Below are 17,445 nucleotides of genomic sequence, written 5' to 3'. Positions count from 1 at the left end.
TCTTGTGGTTTCTCACTCTGAGGAGAAATTATTTTCTCAACCTCAACTTTACTTAGGATAAAGAAAAAAGGTAATCTGAAAGGACAAGACAACAGTTTAATATATCATGGAGCTCCTCAACAGACATTTTTTGTGGGGTTTATAACAACATTCCCTATTCAGTTATTTTTCTTAAACTTTTTTTGTCTTGCTGGATAGAAGTTAGAACTGTGTGAAGTTTCTGAACACAAGATTTCTAAAATATACCCAAACGTGCCAGGTGAAGGTGAAGGTAACCACATTCCCTAGAAAATGCAGACAGTGAGTCAAATCTGCAAAAGACACTGGAAAAGGGATGGATCTACCCTCAGACAAGGATTTCAGGGGATACTGCCCTGCACAACAATGTCTGTGTGTGTGAGCTGTGAAATCCAGAGAGGGAAGAGTTTCCAGTTCCCCATTTGGCACTGTCAACATGTTTAATCTGTTTAATAATCCTGTGGCCACCTGAGTCCACTTTGTTTCCTGCCTTTATTGCCAAACACTCTCTCCCCTGCAACAGAGCAGTGCCTAACGAGATGAAATGTAATTAAAGAGGCTGCCTAGGAATAATATTCAAGAATTCTTGCAGAAGGATCCTGTGGTGGTGGTAATAAAAATCCCCAAAAGCAAAGAGGATGCTACAACAGTGAACCCCTGAGTGTCAGAAGAAGAATTGCTTTTCTATATGCTGCTCCATTCTTTAATTATGAAAATTACTGCTAGTTTTTAATAATAAAAAAACCTAGAGTGTAGAATTTGCTTTTAAGCATAAACCTTATTTCAATAAGTGAAAAAAAAAAATTAAAATTCTGTTCTAGAAGAATTTTTAAAGACTTCAGTTCTCTCTGATCTTAGGCAAATCCCTGCAATCAAACCCCACACAAAGCTGCAGACCAGGACTGATTTTAAAACCTTGGGATTCTCTATCCAAATTTTTAAAACCTTGGGATCCAAATCTAAACGTGTTCTGAAATGATTTATCTCTCTCTTTCACACACACACAGATGAAGGTGTTTTCTGCATGATGCTGAGAAATAATCAATTTAAACACACACTTTGCAGTGGGACAAAAGCAGGATGGGTGTGTGGCCCTTGCCAGTTCTGATTATTCCACAGACAAGTATTCACAACATCTCCCATTTGCTGTGATATTATGAATTAATTTCTGTACATTTACTGGTTCCTAGCTCAGAACTGTTGTGTTATCCTCAGGAATGCAGCCCTCCCTCCTTCACTTGCTCCTGCTGCTTCCTCCCAGTTCCAATAAATTGGAAATTTGGGTGTGAAACCTCCCCAGCAGCCCCACAGGCCATTCCCAAGGATGCTCCTGGCACAGGGATCTCCTGGATCATCATCCCCAGGGATGAGCTGAGCTGAGCTCAGGGCTCAGCCTCACTGCCAGCAGCAGGGGAATGGGGATTTGTGGTGATCCAGTGAGAAAAGACAGATAATAAACAAGGAAGCAATTTTTCCATGAAAAACCCTCAATCCCAGAGTGTCCCCATAGAAACAGAGAGCCAGCTTTCCCTGATGGAATTCATGTTTATAATCCACCAGGATTAAACATGAATTTTGCAGTGAAGCAGCAGCTGTGGGAAACTCTTCAGTCCTTTTTTTGGGTGCACTCCTTTGGTGGAAATATGAATTTACCAAGGACTTTTGTCAGCTTGTGCCAGTGATCTTCAAGGCCTGGATTTTACAATGAGGTGACAAAACTCCCTATTTATGCCAGATGCATTTTATCAGGGTGACTTCTGCTCTGGTTTAAAAATGCATTTAAGCAGAGAAACTTCCAACTTTCCAGCATAAAACAAGTTTCACCAATGAAACCACCATGTGACTTTAATTTTCAAATTTAAAGAGGTGTAAAGGATTGAGGAAGGGCAGTTGTCTTCTGTATAGGTTTTTCTGAGATAAAAAATCAAGGTTCATTGTTAGACCATTTGTTAATATACACAACTCTTAATAACAATTGTTTTTTAAATTAAGCATTTTAAACCTTGAGTAATAACATAAAGTGCTCCAGGTCAACTTCAGTCATAAAAATACTATTTGTGGTTGATAATGGCTTCAATAATCTTAGTTTACAGCTTACAACACAGGAGTTTCAAATTTTAATCAAACTGTAACTCAACCAATGTATGAACTGAAAGTGTGGTTTGTGCCAGTGGCCTTTGCCCTAACAAAAAAAGATAATTTGTTAGAGACATGCAAATATAAACAAAACACATGTAAGTTCTCAATGCTGAGATGCAACTTTTATGGCAGAAATTCAGTGATGTGAGGAGTAGTGAAAGGAGCAAAATGAGAAATAAACAGGTGAATTGGTGTTTCAGGTATCAGAGTGCACATGGGTAATGTCTCTTACAAAATATCATACTCCAAATAACACCCAGTGAAAAATGTACTATGTTAAATCATACAACATGCATGCTCTATTATCTAAATTTATCTATTTAAATGTACAGTGATCATGTGCATTATTTTATTTGTGAAAGTTAATTAAAATTCCATGAATGTTTTTCAAATTAAAGATGCACCTTTTTCTATTTCCCATGAGAAGGTGGCACTCATTTACCTAATTCTTCCAAAAAGAAAGGCACTGCATCTGTTCAGGTTTGATCACTCTTTTTTTTTTGTAGTAGAATTCTAATCTGGGGATCACTTTGACAAATTATGGAAGATTAGTACTTCAATTTTTTATGTTTTTAAAATCAATTAGAAAAACTTGAAGTGGAAAAAACAAAAACAAGTGCATCCTTAAAAGATGGTGAGAATGAAATTAAACTCAAGAAACTCCAGATGTTGGTAAAGGGGGTGTTGTGTGCAGAACACCAAGGAGAAAACTACCTTGAAGAAGTGGATATTTACATGACAGTCCTGGAAGAGACAGGAGAGGGAGAAACACTGCGTGGTTAGTGACGGGCTGGCACAGCACAGCAACCACAGTTAGCAGCAGAATAAACAAATACAGACACAGCAGCAGCGGGATACAGAAATGGACACGCCTGTTAAGCACAGAGAAACCAGGACAAAGAAATGTGTTAATCACCCGGGGGCAGGGGGCACAGGAGGGGCTGAGCTGCTCCTCGGGGTCCCCTCAGCTCACAAGCACACAGCCCATGCATGGAACATCCCAGATGTGCACAGCTGGGCAGCAGCACTCCCTCCTGAATGACCTCCAGGGGGTGACAGCACACGAGGCATTTGGGATCTTTGGTTTTGCCTTGTTCCACAACACACCCTTCATGTGAGGGACAGGAAATCCCTGCTGCCAACATGACTGGTTATGTTCTTCACCTCAAATCACAGCCCACTGAGAGAAGCCTTGAGGAAATCAGCAGCTGATGCAAACTGAAAGCAGAGATTTCTGCCATCTAGTTAGGAAATTTCAAGTTCTCCAGTTTGAGCCGTGGTGAGTGGATGGGAAACCTCCAGACAACTGCATATGGGAATTCCCCCTGCCAAACTATAGCACAGAACAGATGGAGTCATCTAACAGCATCTCTATAATGCTGCAAACTATTCTCTAATGATTAAATATGCACAATTTAAAAATAGGAATGAGTGCCATGGCCAAAAAAAGCAGCTCTTCTTTTTATATCTCTATATGCATAATGAGTGTGGATTGATGTGCCAGTGATATTTTGGCTGGTCATGATTTCGTGTGGCTTAGTTTCTGTTTCCTGGAAAGTAAATTTCATCCTGTCATTTGCAATTTGAAGTGTCAGCAATGTTATTTCTCTTTTCCATGTCCCCTTTGCTTACCTGTCTGAAGCTTCAAAGTGAGAATACAGATATGGAAGAGACCATATATTTTATTTATTAAAAAAAAAAAAAAAAAAAAAAAAAAAGAGTAAAGTAACTGCAGTATAACAGCTCTGGGCAAAACATCACCATCCTTCAAAGATGCAAAAAGTAATGTTTCCTTCCCAGCCCTTTCAACACTATAGAGGTCTGGAGAACTTAACTCACAATTAAAAATCACAAGATCCTCTACAGTTTATCTTGGGGATTTTGTTGTTGTTTGTTTGTTTGGGGTAGGTGTTTTGAATGGAAATAGATCTAATTAGAAAACTGAAACAGTTCCTGCAGTATCTGCTATGGCCCTGGCCATGCAACTGCAACATTTCTCCCCAGCCTCCAGCTCAGAATAAAGAGAGATCTAGGATGTCCTGGCCATTGATTAAAGGAAAGAAATATAATGTCTTTTTCACCCAAAGTTTTTGTGAATATCAGAAAAACGCAGATTAAGAAAGTTCTGGCCTTCTCCTTCCTAATGAAGCAGACAGAAAGGCTTTAAAAAAAATAACAGGAGTGCTAAAGATCTAAGAAATGCAGGGCCTGCACTGAAACAATCTGATGTACTGATGTTCAGAAAAGAAATTATGAATAAATGAAAGAGGCTTTTCAGCATGAGACACTAACAGCAACAAAACTCATCAGTTTTAGCTGAGCCTTGATCTCTGGGGACAGTTTCAGGTCCTGTTTAACACCAGGAGAGACCTGATGGTGTAAATCCACATTAGCTCTGTGTGCACAGACACACAGCCTGAGGCTTCTGGGGTGTAAATTCGGGCCTGCAGAAGGATTATCACACAAGTTTGGTCAAACAAAGTGCTGCCCTGCATCCTGGAGGAGCTCAGGAGCAGAAATATCTCTCAGATCCTGCATCACTAGAGAGGTTCCAGGCATTTATAACTGAGCCTGGTGGCCAAGCTCCACATCTGTCCTGTTATCTTTAAAATGATAAATGACTTTGGAAGACCTTTTCTTTAGGATCATAATAATGACAAGGCATTTTAGAAGACATTTTCTTTAGGTTCATAATGATAGTTCTGTTCAGAAGCACTGAGAGGTCACCAGAATGTCACCTCTGAGTTGACTGGCCACTTGCAGGGCTCAGACACGACCCACCCTGTTCTCTGCTCTGCTCCCTCTCCTCATGTTCTGGGCTGCAAAAAGGAACTCCATCAGCAATCCCATGGTCAAAGCAGCTGGAATCTCTCACACAGTCAGGACTCAAAGCCAGGGATGTGGATGTGGATGTTTGTGGCCTCCCAGGATCCAGGGACAGTCCCTGTGGTGGGACAGCAGTCGGAGCTCTCAGAAATTAAGGGAAGGATTTTGCTCCTGTCAAAGCCACCCAGAGGGCTACACTAAAGGAAATAATCAGAACAAAAGAACATATCTGACATGTGAAGAATTTGCACCAGGAGGAGCATTTTGTGTCCTCACAGAGATGCTCTGAAATGAGGATTTTACAAGCAGAATCCCATTCCCTCTCCATGTGCTTGCATCACTGCAATTGCCAGAGCTGGGTGTAGTGACTGAGCCTGCTCCCATCCCAGCCCACCTCATGCTCACTAACTGTGTCCATGGGTAAGGATTATGGCTGCTCTGTTCTTTGTTTAATTAAAAAAGGGCTTTATATGGACCATAACAGCTGCTTTAATTTTAATAACATTTCCCAGCACTGGTGATGTGGAAAGAAGGGAAGAGATCACAGAACAATTCACCAGCCTATTTTTAAAGCAGAATTATTCTATTATTATTCTAAGGTGATATTTAAGTATCAAGAAGTGCTTTACTAAGCAGGAAAAGTAAGAAAGGGCTTGACCAAACTCAAGTAATTTCCCACAACAGAAGTTTCAGAGTTTGCACATTTCTTTCCCCCAAATTCAGGAAATGCCCTAAATGGCCAAGGCATCTTACTGCTCAAATCACAACCAGGTAGAAAAAATGCTATGGGGTTGCATGATTTCAATATTCTGCATTTCTTTTTTTTTTTTTTTTTAAGCTAGGAAAGTACTGGAAGAAGAAAATAAGAATGCAACAAAGAGTAGATGCTGCAGTTAGAAGATTTCCTAGTCTGGGTCTATGGAGGCACCTGGGCCTGCTGGGAGTTCCCATGGCAATTTCAGCAGGGACAATTATGGAGCAGCCACAATTATTCTGAATATGCCTGGTGAGAAAGGAGTTTCATTTTGAGATGGCCACAAATACTGTCATTCCAGAGAGAAAATTCACAACTAAAGGTTAAAACCAGCTGAAAAATAGTGACAGATTTTATCCTGCCTCCACTTCCTACAGGAGTATATTTTTATCTCTAAATATTAATAATGATGTATCATGTATAAATCACTGAGGACAGATTTGATCACACTGCTAAATGAGCAGATAATATATTTGTGAGTTTTAGTGAGAGGTGAGATACAGAAAATACATAGATTGAATAAAATTTGTAGTATAGAAAATACTGCATTGCACCTCTGCATAATATACCTCAATTTCCATATACTGCACAGGTTCATATAGATTATACATAGAATATAGTAAGAAAACTCCTCACACTAAAATATAAAAGGTAAAAAAAGCACCATCCTCAATTCCTTCTTTTCCAAATTTGGCCCCATTTGTTGGATAGGATTCATTCTGGGCAAAGGTTGGGTGTTAATTTTTCAGCTGATATAGATGTGGCAGAATGGGCCATGAGGAAACTTCTCATCACAAACAATTTAGCATTCAGTTACAAATATAAGTGAAGATAATGTTACACTCTATTATTTATTTATTTATTTATTTGTAATCTCATATAGCTATTTTATGGTAGATTTACATTGAATAAATTACATAAGAATATGTGCCAGGAGATCCAGTGAGCAAAGCAGCATTTCCATGAGATTTGTGTGGCTAAGAGCCACATTTCCATAAGAAATCTGGGCAGTGAAAGTGATGTGCTAAGAAGGATGTGATGGTACTGTGTAAATGGTTTCAGATCTATGAGCTTGAGGCCAAATCTTAAAGCTGCCTGCTGAAATGTAGAAGCAGGCAGACAGTCTTAAAATTCTAATTTAAATGGGGGGCAGCTCCTAAGTGGTCCTGGAGGTCCTACTACCCCACATTTCTAAACTTCAGTCAAAAAGGAAAAGTCAATTTTCAGAGCATCCTAAAATTTTCAAGATCAGAAAGTGATTTCAAAAATTCTACATCTACTGGCTCTCTGGTCTTCTCTAAACTGAAAATAATTCTTTCTTGATACAAAACAATGAAATCCTAATCCTAAAGCTTCTCTACTCTTGTGTAGCTTAGGTTTGTATACAGCCCCTTACTCTGAAGGCCACCATTTTTTATTTTAAGTATTTAAGTATTGCAATATTTTTGTGGAAATTGTTGTCATTTTATACTCACAGTTAAACTAATGTAGCTTGGCTACCAATCACATGGTCATAGATCAAAAAGTGTAGACCAAGCACCACAAGTGCAGACTGGATTGGGAAGGACTCTGGAGTTACTCCTCCCATAAACTGATAAATGGAAGGTGGCCCAGTGTGACCCCTTGGTCCATTTGTATTTTTAACCTCCTAAGAAATTCATTCCCCCAGGAAAATGACAGTCAAGACCTGCAATCTTCTTCCTGTAAAGCTCCAATGCTGATTTTAGAGCAGTGGAAATATTTATTTAGATGATGTCATTAAATCACAAATAGCAGCATTTTTCTCAGTGCTGTCTGCTTGTTCCATATTACAGGGCACCTAAAATAAAATGCCTGTGCAAGCCAGGATGTAAATGATAACAGAAATAAAGGAAAAGATGATCAGAGTCAGCACCACTTATGTGCCATACCAGAATAGCTAATAAGTGAAATGCCACCATTCAGACATCTGTGCTGGGAATTTTTAGAAGCCATCACAGTGATGGCCCTTGAAACCAAGGAAGAATATTCCATGGAGGGTTCTGCTTCCCTCTGCTCCTTCTCATAATGATGAACTCTGAGAGAGGGGAAGAGGGTGAGCCCAAACCCTTCAGCCATGTCACCAGCCTTGGCCTCCTTGCAATCACAGGCTTTGTTCAGCCACCAAAACTCTCATTTATCATCATAAGTTTTAAACCTGCTCATTGTCCAGCTTGGGAAATTACAATTACTGGAGTGTGTGTGCCTAATGAAGACCCATTCCCTTCCCTGGATTAATTCAGTCACTCAAACAGCACCAAGCAGGCTGGCCCAGAACAGGGACAGCTCCAATACTCAGTGCTGAGGCTGAACTAATTAGACTTTGAGACAGACTAATTATTTCTGAGGCAGAGCTGCCCCTTGCTGAAGCTGCTGTCTCTGGGACCAGGTCCAGTAGTTTTACACAAATCCTCTCAGGATTTCTACTCTACCTCATTGCAGGACATGGATAAACCCTGACTTCTCCTCCTGCAACCAAAGTATTTACAGCAGGATTAAAAATCAACCTCAGAGACTGTAAATTCAATATGCAAACACACTGCATGTAATATCTGACATTTTTAAGTGGACAATTGTAGTGACTTTGTTTCTGTGCTGTCTCTGACCTGAGAAATAACAGGTAAATTTTTATACCTGTATCACCAAAATATAAATATCCACCCAATTCCAGGCTCTGCATAAAGCACAGAAACATGGACAGAATTACTTTAGAAGCTATTCTTTCTAAGGAGGATAAAAAATAAATATGATCTTGAATAGCAAATGACCTAGTGCAGCAAAATGAAATCACACTGGTCAGATCACAACTATAAAGAAAGGAAAATGGAATGGAGGCTCAAATACTTCTCAAATGTGTAACAAAAATCATAGTTCATGCTGCAGACATGGGAGCTGATCCAAACACGTTCAGAAGAAATTGGTGCACCTTTTCTTTTTCTTTCTTGAAAGTTGAACATGTGCCGTTTTTCCTCACTTTCGTGGGTTAACCCATCTTTTATAGTAACAATGGAGAATTCTGCCTGATGGTGAACATAGAAAATTGCCATTTCAGGTTGAAAGGAACAGGCAGGTTTGTTTATGCACAACAGGTACATTCATTATGTTTTGGATAAACAGCTTGGCTAAGGTTGTAAACAGTGCAGATTGGAATATTTCCAGCTCCTGGCTGTGTGTGCAGCTGGGAGAGCAGGCAGGGGAGAGGAGCTGGGCCAGCAAACCCCTCCCACCCCAGGCCATACCTGTCCTGCTCCTGGGCTCTGTGGCCAGCAAATATTTTGTTGTAATTCTGGCTGTGGTTGTCAAAAGAGGCAAAGTCTGATTATTAACAAAAAAAAAAAAACTCCTTTGTGTGGCACATGAGACCATTCTTGTGGCTACCAACTTCTCCAGCTGGCACCACAGGAGGTGAGACAGTGCAGAAAGCATCACTTTCCTCTGGATTTCTTTCAGTACATACCCAGCAATATCTCTGATCCTTAAAAAACATCAGCATCCTTCCCCACATTACAGAGATCAGAATTTCACAGAAAAACCATCTGCAAAGACTTTAAAGCTCCAAACTGTGAACATTGAAAGTATTTTCTTTAAACACCCCAAGTTACAGTGTGAAACATTCAAAGTGTTAAAATACCATTGTTTCTGAGAACTTCATTTGTCAAATAATGCAGATATCAGTGATAGTGGCTGGCAGATTTTGCAGCAATTGTTAAAAGACATTGAAATCATTACATATACTTGACATAACATATTTTAAAATACCAACTTCTAAGTGTCATATCAGAGAAGCTGAACTGTCATGAAAATAATTCCACCTCTGAATTAAACCATTTGGTCCAATCTTCAAGAAAACCAAAGACACACAGAGCTGTCACAGGGACAGAAACAGGAGCACTCTAACATATGTACCATTTAACAGACTTTTTTTTTTTTTTTTTTTTTGGAGTAAAGGTAAAAATAAATGCAATATTTAGTTGCACACATCTGTGTTTAACCCTCACCTCAAACTTCTGTCGGAGCTCTGCATTTCCATCTTCACCAGCATCAGGAATGGGAACGTTGTAATATTCACCCTCTTCTTGATTCAGCAGCTTGTACCTGTGGTAGATTTCAGAAAAAACTGGTGACTTTATGTTTTTTCCTGATAGATTTAAAATCTGATGTCGTTGTTTGTGTGTGGTTTGTATCAATGTCACGGGTATGCAAAGAACTGATCTCAAAGACCTGAAGCAAACTCAGAAATAGAATATATTATACCTGAAATCAGATCTTTAATTCCAAACTATCTGTCAAGGCAGTTTAAAGGACAAGGAGATTATTCCCACTCATCCTGGGGCTCAATGGGAGACACCAACCCTGAGCAGGAGCCTTTGTCTCAGTGCTTCCACAGCCCTAAACAAGTGTCTTTGAAGAAATGTCCTTTCTGAGATGTGCTGAGCTCTACCCCTCTCCTGGCAGATAATGAGGTGGCATTTTACGAGATCAGTTTCCATGTGCTTTGAATTTGCAGAGCTATATATAACATGATACACTTAGTATTGAACACATCATATTGGAGATAAAAATAAAATTTGTATCACAAGACTATGTACACAGAATTGAGTTTGCAGCAGCTCCTGGCTCCTGCAGAAGTTTCAGGAACACCATAAAAGAAAAGCAATTGTTTTATTATTCCCCTTTGATATATATAGCATGTCTTCCCTAGGTTTAGTTGCACTTTCAGTGAATTTATAGCCTGAAACACAGTGAAAAACACAAAAAAAAAAGGTAGATCACATTGAAAAAAATGTCAGGTTTTAAACTTTTGGTGATACATTCTCTCCTCTTTCCAGAAACTCTTACCATCCACTGGCTGGCATTTTCATCAGCTCTGACACCCCAAAAGAGAGAGATCCCATGAAGTCATTCCTGGTTGTTCGGTCCCAGTCCCAGACCTCCACGGACAGCCGGCGATCTTTGTCTGCAGGTTTTAATTTACTGCAGAAGGACAGAAATGGAGGAGCTGTCAGCACTGAAATAAACTGAGTGCCCCCAAAGACCCCCCAGTAAATGAGGGTGTGAAACTCACAATGTGAATGACTCATTCCAGTCCGGGTTCAGGGTAGAACGGATGGTTTTTGTTTTTTGTTTGCTTTCATTCTTAGGATCTGGGATGAGCTTCAGTTTGACATAAGGGTCTGAAAGTCCATTTGGATCCATGGGAATGAGGTTTTTTGCTTCTCTCACTGTCAATATAAAACACAGGATTACACATCACTCTTAAGAAAGAAATTACATGTCAGACCAGAGCTACTGAAGCATGTTGACAAATAAATAAGATGTGAAACCCACCTGTCAGACTTGGCATGGGAGAAACTACTTGTAAAGAAAGGTTGTACTGAGTGATATTTATAAGAATAGCAGGGAGCAATGACAGGAGAGAAGAGTGATTCACAAGCAACACACAGCTTCCAGGCAGCTCTCCCTGCAGTGCAATGATTAAATACCCAAATCCATCACTGTAATTTTTCTAAGCAGGTACCAATTCTTTGTGCTTTTGTTCCCTCATCACTCTTAGGTTATACAACCACAGATTAGGAGCCAAATACTGTGAGAGCCACAGCCAGATCACAGGGGATTGCAGAGGAGCAGGTGTTTGACACAAGCCCTCTTTGGAAGGTTTCTGCCACCACCCTTCCCACGGATTCACGGCTCATTAGCTGTCAGATGGAATCGTTGTGAGCATTGTCATGACAGCAACCAAAGGAAAAGTGCAGGGAAGACAAGTGGAGCTTCACAGAAATCCTAAAGCAGCTTTCCGCTTTTACAATGCCAGAGGAAGAAACAGAGTGAGTTGTTCCTGATCCCCAAGGAGGAGCAATCAGGAACTGCAGCTGGGGAGTGCAGGGTGTCCCAAAGGGTGAGCACAGCCAGCACTGCCCTCCCTCTTGCTGGCACTTGAGCAACACTCACACATCTTGGAAGATGAATTTTGAAGAATAAAAGGTGATTTTTTTTTTTATTTTTTTTTTCCCCTCAGGCTGTGAAATCCACCCAAACCAGCCGGAGCTGTGATGAACTGGGGTCAGGCTGGGATGGGCAGTCTGGAGCTCACAGCTGGACACCTCAAAATCTGGGGGCAGCAACCCCTGGGCTGGTTTGGGACAGAAAACAGCTTCCACCCAGGAATTCCCTTGTGACAGTCAGAGCTCAAGGCCAGAACTGTTTCTGGAAGGAAGCAAGAAGCTTTGGGTGTGCTGTGGTTCCTAAGGGAGGAATTCCAGCCTTAGAGAGCCCCTGGAGAGATTATCCAGGACTGACACTGCCTTCATTCAGGGGGGCTTTCTAAAATGTGCCTGCCTAACTGTAGAAACCTGAAGGGAAATTCAGGAAAGATTAACCTTTAAGCAATTTAATATTTCTTGATGAAAAGTGCTTACTACAGAAATTTGGACTTTAGAGCCACTTAAAAGTCAGTCAGAGCTAATGCAAAAAAAAAAAAAAAAAAAGAGAAAGGTGTCAGGATTTCAGCAACAAATATTTACTGTTTGCTCAAGACATTGTCCTCTTTTTTTCCCAGATTTAAATGACATTTTCATACCACAACCCCAAAATTCCAGACCTTCCCAAGATTTCAATCTGTTGTTTCCCAGCATGGAAGTTAAAAGGCATCCAAACAGAGATGTTATTTTATATATAGAGTAGGAGGAGTACAGGAATGTGAGCTTCTGATTTGGAAGACTCTATTTGTCAAGATAATTCTCATGCAGAACAGATACTCTGATGTAAATTAATTAATGAAATTAGATCACAGCTGGAAATGAATCTCATTAACTTGACCCAACAGTTGATACTGATTTAGTTTCTTAAATTTCTGGTTTCAGATGGAGAGACAGAAAATGCTTATGGGCTAAAACTTTAGAATAAAGTGTAATTCTATCCACTCTGTGTATTACTCAAAGAATGACATCAGGACAAAAACCTGATAAAAGAAAAGAACAGAACCATGCATTTTTCTTGCAGACCATTTCATCTGTACTTCTCCACAATCCATGGGTGAAGCTGACAGGGTTTTGCAGCTGAGGAAACAATTCCTTTCAGGCCAGAGAAATTGTCCCCACTCTAATTTACTCTAGGTTTGCCCTCTGGGGATCTTCACACCTGTGGTCAGCTGGAAAAACATTTCTTTTCAACCATGAAAAAAACCCCAAATACCCAATTTTTAAAATTTAGTGCACTGAAAAGATTCTTCAAATACTTCCAAGGAATAACATTGAGATTAAATAACTTATTTTAGCTTAGTATTTACAATCCCAAAGGGATTAAGAACCATGAAGCAAGTGAAGGATGAAGTGACAGCTTTCAGTGCAAGCTGCTTTCTCTCATCCTATATTTGAGTTTATTTTTGCTTTTTTGGTGGGTTTTTTTTTTTTCAGCCTTCTTCTGCATGATTTTTGTGACTGCACTGCCACGTTTGGCACAGGAGCTATTACTTCAAAATCCACTTTTTGATTTTTATTTCTACGCTGCACTTTGCCACAAGTGAGGAGCAGAACTCTCCACGTGTTCTACAGCTTCCTAAAAATACACACTAGGAAGTTTTCTGCTAAAAATCCCTGATGAAAATTGCTTAATTTTAGCATCTCCAGGCTGAGCTTTTATGTCTAAATTTCACCTGCAGAGGCCCAGTGTGAAACAGGCAGAATTTGGAGTGATTGCCTGGGTGGATGTGGAGGCTCTGCCAGAGAGATCCCTGGACAAAGCCACCCCTGCCCAGCCCTGATAAATGCTGCAAATCAGCTCTGGCAGCAGGAGGACGTGGCAGCATGTGTCAAATTGCTGCTTTCTCCTGCAGCAAACACAGAAAATAGGAAAAAAAAATTAAAAAAAACTCTAAATGCAAGGAAGAGAAGCTCAAAGATTAATTGGGAAGGAAAAATGCAACATGTACTAAATGCAGGCTGCTAACCAAGTCATTATCTCACTCCCTGTTTTAAGATATCTGGCCCATTTGTACTTTTGTCTGCATAATTAATACCCTCAGACATCTTTTTCCAACTGACTTAGCACTTCTTTTCCTGAGGAAACAGCGTGATGATACTTGTGCTAAATAGTGCTTATCAAGAATTAGCATCCAAGGGGTTCATCTCTTTAATGTGCCCTATTTTTAATGGGACAGATCAGGTTTCTCTGGAAGAACTGACATGAAGAGATTCCCCTCCCCACCAAGGGCAGTATCTCTTGTGTGTTGTTGGGAAAGCCAAAATGAAAAATAACTCCATGAAAATAAATCAATTTACAGTGGCTGAATTCTGCTATAATTGTAACCATAGCAAGCAATCTCATCCTGCTTGGTAATTATTGGTTAATTAAACTCAACACTGTGATAGAGATGCTACTCTGAATTAGAGAAGGTTGAAGGGAGGTGCAGCTCAGCCTCATTTTGGGTAGAAATATGAAATACCACTTGTCAGTTTTCTGTCATAAATATTAAGGATGATAATAATCTTTGTACTGAGCAAAGCAGCTGCCACCAGTTAAATTCATTAACATTTTGTCCAGATTGGACTCTTAATGGGGACTGAGAAAGCCCACAGATAAAAAGACAACAAAGTATGGATTGAAGTCTCTAACAAATCCAGTCAGGTTTTCTTCCAAAACCCAGAAATAATTGTCAACTTGCATTATGGACAAAATGTGCCAATTTCCTCCTCCTTGTTAGAGCAGATCATAAATGTGTATTCAGTAGAAAATGTAGATTATTTGATGGCTCTTCTATAAAGTGCTGCTTCTAAACCTGCAGTATCCATCCAGGAGCCATGCCTAAAACTGGGACACCCACTTCTCCAGGAATAGTGTAAGGACATGAGCAAATACAGAGCTGGTGCTTAGGTATTCACACTTTAAATAAAAATCTAAATAAAACAGAGTGGGCTGGAAGAGAACAACTGACATTTCTTGTAAAGAGAAAAACTTCAGGCAGGATTTTAAGGAATTCAGAGAGGGGATGACAAAGCTGAAACTTTTTCCATGAGATTGTGCAGGTCAAGAGTTGCAAGACATAAGCAGTCGTGGATTTACAGCTTCTTGTGGAACAACAGATAAATTTAATCATGGGAATGACTAAATAAATGTTTTTGCCTCTAGGACAAAGCTGAGTGATTCGAGCATGAGTCCACTCAGTTCCTTCACAAGTGAGTCACAGCTCCCTTTTTCCTGAATTCCCAAATGTGGATAATAAAACAGTTTACTAATTTACTGATTTGACCAGTTTACAGATGCCTTAGTGAGTGACAGAGGATCTTGCACTCCCAGCCAGGGAACTTTCTCCCCAGTACCCTCCAGCTGCCCTCAATCACAATTTCAAAGATTTACCTATTATTGAAAATAGTGTTTCTTCCCATTTTTGGATTTGTACTCTTTGCATGCAGAACCCAAAGCTGCCTCCAAAACTGCTCAGCTTTCATTGAAAATTTATTAGGAGATTTTATTAAAACTCACTGAATGCTTTCTTTCTGGAGCTGCTTGTGCCTCACAGGTAAAACTGACTCTGAAACAAATCCTGCTTTCCAGTCCCTGTAGTTTTCATCACTAAAAGGTTTTCAGAGATGAGACTTTATTCTATAACTACTCCCCTGCCCAGTGAAGATTTCATATCCCTCCTGAGCCCAGTGCCTGAGCCCTGAAAAATGAACATAATGAGCACCTGCACTGTACAGGTGATGTACAAGGAACAGCTGATGAATATCCTTGTCTAGAACAAGAAGAAAAATGAACCAATGTTGCATGAGACTTGATTCCTCTCTATTTATTAAGATATTCTCTCCTACTAATAAAAAATGTCCCATCATCCCTAACACTGCCTCCTAAGCTCTTGTGTCTGCAGTAGGTTCTCCAGATTCAAGTTTACCTGGAAATCTCACAGATCTAGTTTTGATGGAGATTATCTTAACAAAAAATACCATCTTAAAATATATGCACTACTGGGCAGGACAGCTGCTTAATGAAACAAAAATCTTACCACAACATGGATCAAATCATCTGGAAAAGGCTCCAGGTTGTGACATTTCTTATCTTATATAAATATATAGGATCTAGTTAATATTTTTGGATGCATGCAGATGGCCATTACTGAAAAATTGATGTTTTTTTTAAACACCTTGAATTGCTTGTTTCTTCATGGGGAAGTAAATTTAATGACTGAATGGGAAGGAAGCTTTTAGTTCACCAGGGCTGGCATTGCTAAAGGCACAGCTTTTCCTGTAATGACTGCAGCAACCCTGCAGATTCTGGGAAGGTCAGAAAGAAGATATTAGTGAAGCAAACCATGAGACATTAAAAATGTCTCCAACATGGAAACAATTATTTGGGATATCTTTATAGGCATTTAGTACTAAAAGCTGGTCAAACAGCCAGAATATTCCTTTATGTTCCCTTTTAAAATCAGCTGCAGATATAATGAAATTAATGCTAAGAAAGACAGACACTACCACTGACCTGGAAAACAGAAAGAAAATTATCAGAGTGTGCATGGTGGGGTCTTTTAAGGAATCAATTTTGATGAGAATCTTAAAATGTGCCAAAATTGTGCAGTTTGTGTGCCCAGCCTGCCTGGGTGCAGCTCCTGCCCCAGCTGCATGACAGGACATTAACTCACAGTGCCAGGAGATGGCTCAGCACTCCCACATTCATAAATAACCTGGGAAACATCCATGGGGAGCACAGAGCTCCTGGGGAGATCATTGCTGTGCTCCCAACTCTGCAGGCATCACTGCCAGCTCTCCTCTGCTTTCAAATAACAGCAGCACCACTGAGGAATAAAACCAGATTTTCTGACCCTTGCATCTTAGGGAAATACAGTTAAAACCCCCTTGAAAATTCTGGGCTGTGCCTATATGTATTTTAATCAGATTTATGCAACAGGGGGTGCATTAGCTGCCAGTCACACCCATCCTGTCTCTAAATGAGTGTCAGGAGGGCAGATCCTCCTTGTCAGCTGCTGTCACATCCAAATTCCAGTGCCTGAAAGGTCACAGTTTAAAGTCTCAATATCATTGCTGATATATATATATTTTATATATCAGTACACCAGATGGGGTTATTTTTCTCCCAAAGGTTATTGTTCATTCACTATAAAAATAATTCAAAAAATAAAGTTAAAAAAGATCAGAACTGTGATTCAACCACCTACGAGCTCACTCAGAAGAGCCCTAAATTATATGATGGGTCAGGGAGTAAATGTAAGAGTGAAAAAACTTTTAGCACACATCAGGAGAAAGAAAATTCAGTGTAAAAAGCAGAGATTAAGAATAGCAAAAAGCACTTTACTATGCTTAAGAGCAAACCCCCCACGTCAATCCAACCTGTGAAAGGGTCACGAACTGAGAGATTTTCAGAAATATGCATTTCAAGAGTGTTTCTATAAAAAGAAAACTACCACATTTCTGTACTGCAAGTGCCATAAATTATTAATATTCAATGCAACTCTCAAGCAAGTTACTCAACCATTGAAAATAAACCACTGATGTTCAAGAATTACAGCAGAAATGAGCATTGAATGGGGCAGATTGAGTGGCCCTGGAGAGGATGGGGAGGTTTTGGCAGAGGGTATCAATCCAAAATCCCAACTCCTCTGTCAAGAACTGTTGAAGAGCTCTACAGTTCCCACAAAAAACCCTGTGTGTCCACACTGATGCACCTGGGTTAAGCTCTGA

At 39.9% G+C, this 17,445-nt stretch overlaps 1 protein-coding gene across 1 annotated transcript in view; it reads right to left on the bottom strand.

Annotated features, from left to right (window-relative positions):
- PRKCA (protein kinase C alpha) overlaps nucleotides 1-17,445 on the bottom strand; it is a 141,428-nt gene that overhangs the window by 30,874 nt on the left and 93,109 nt on the right. Inside the window, exons 6-8 of the mRNA XM_056505734.1 lie at nucleotides 10,821-10,977; nucleotides 10,595-10,729; nucleotides 9,754-9,850 (exon numbers count right to left, since the gene is read on the bottom strand). Of these exons, the coding sequence (XP_056361709.1) occupies nucleotides 9,754-9,850; nucleotides 10,595-10,729; nucleotides 10,821-10,977 (389 nt within the window). The remainder of the gene's footprint in view (nucleotides 1-9,753; nucleotides 9,851-10,594; nucleotides 10,730-10,820; nucleotides 10,978-17,445) is intronic.

Source organism: Oenanthe melanoleuca, chromosome 18 (assembly GCF_029582105.1).
Source record: "Oenanthe melanoleuca isolate GR-GAL-2019-014 chromosome 18, OMel1.0, whole genome shotgun sequence".
Taxonomy (NCBI): domain Eukaryota; kingdom Metazoa; phylum Chordata; class Aves; order Passeriformes; family Muscicapidae; genus Oenanthe; species Oenanthe melanoleuca.
The sequence above is the reverse complement of the archived record's forward strand: the minus strand, read 5'-3'. Positions and strand labels throughout refer to the sequence as shown.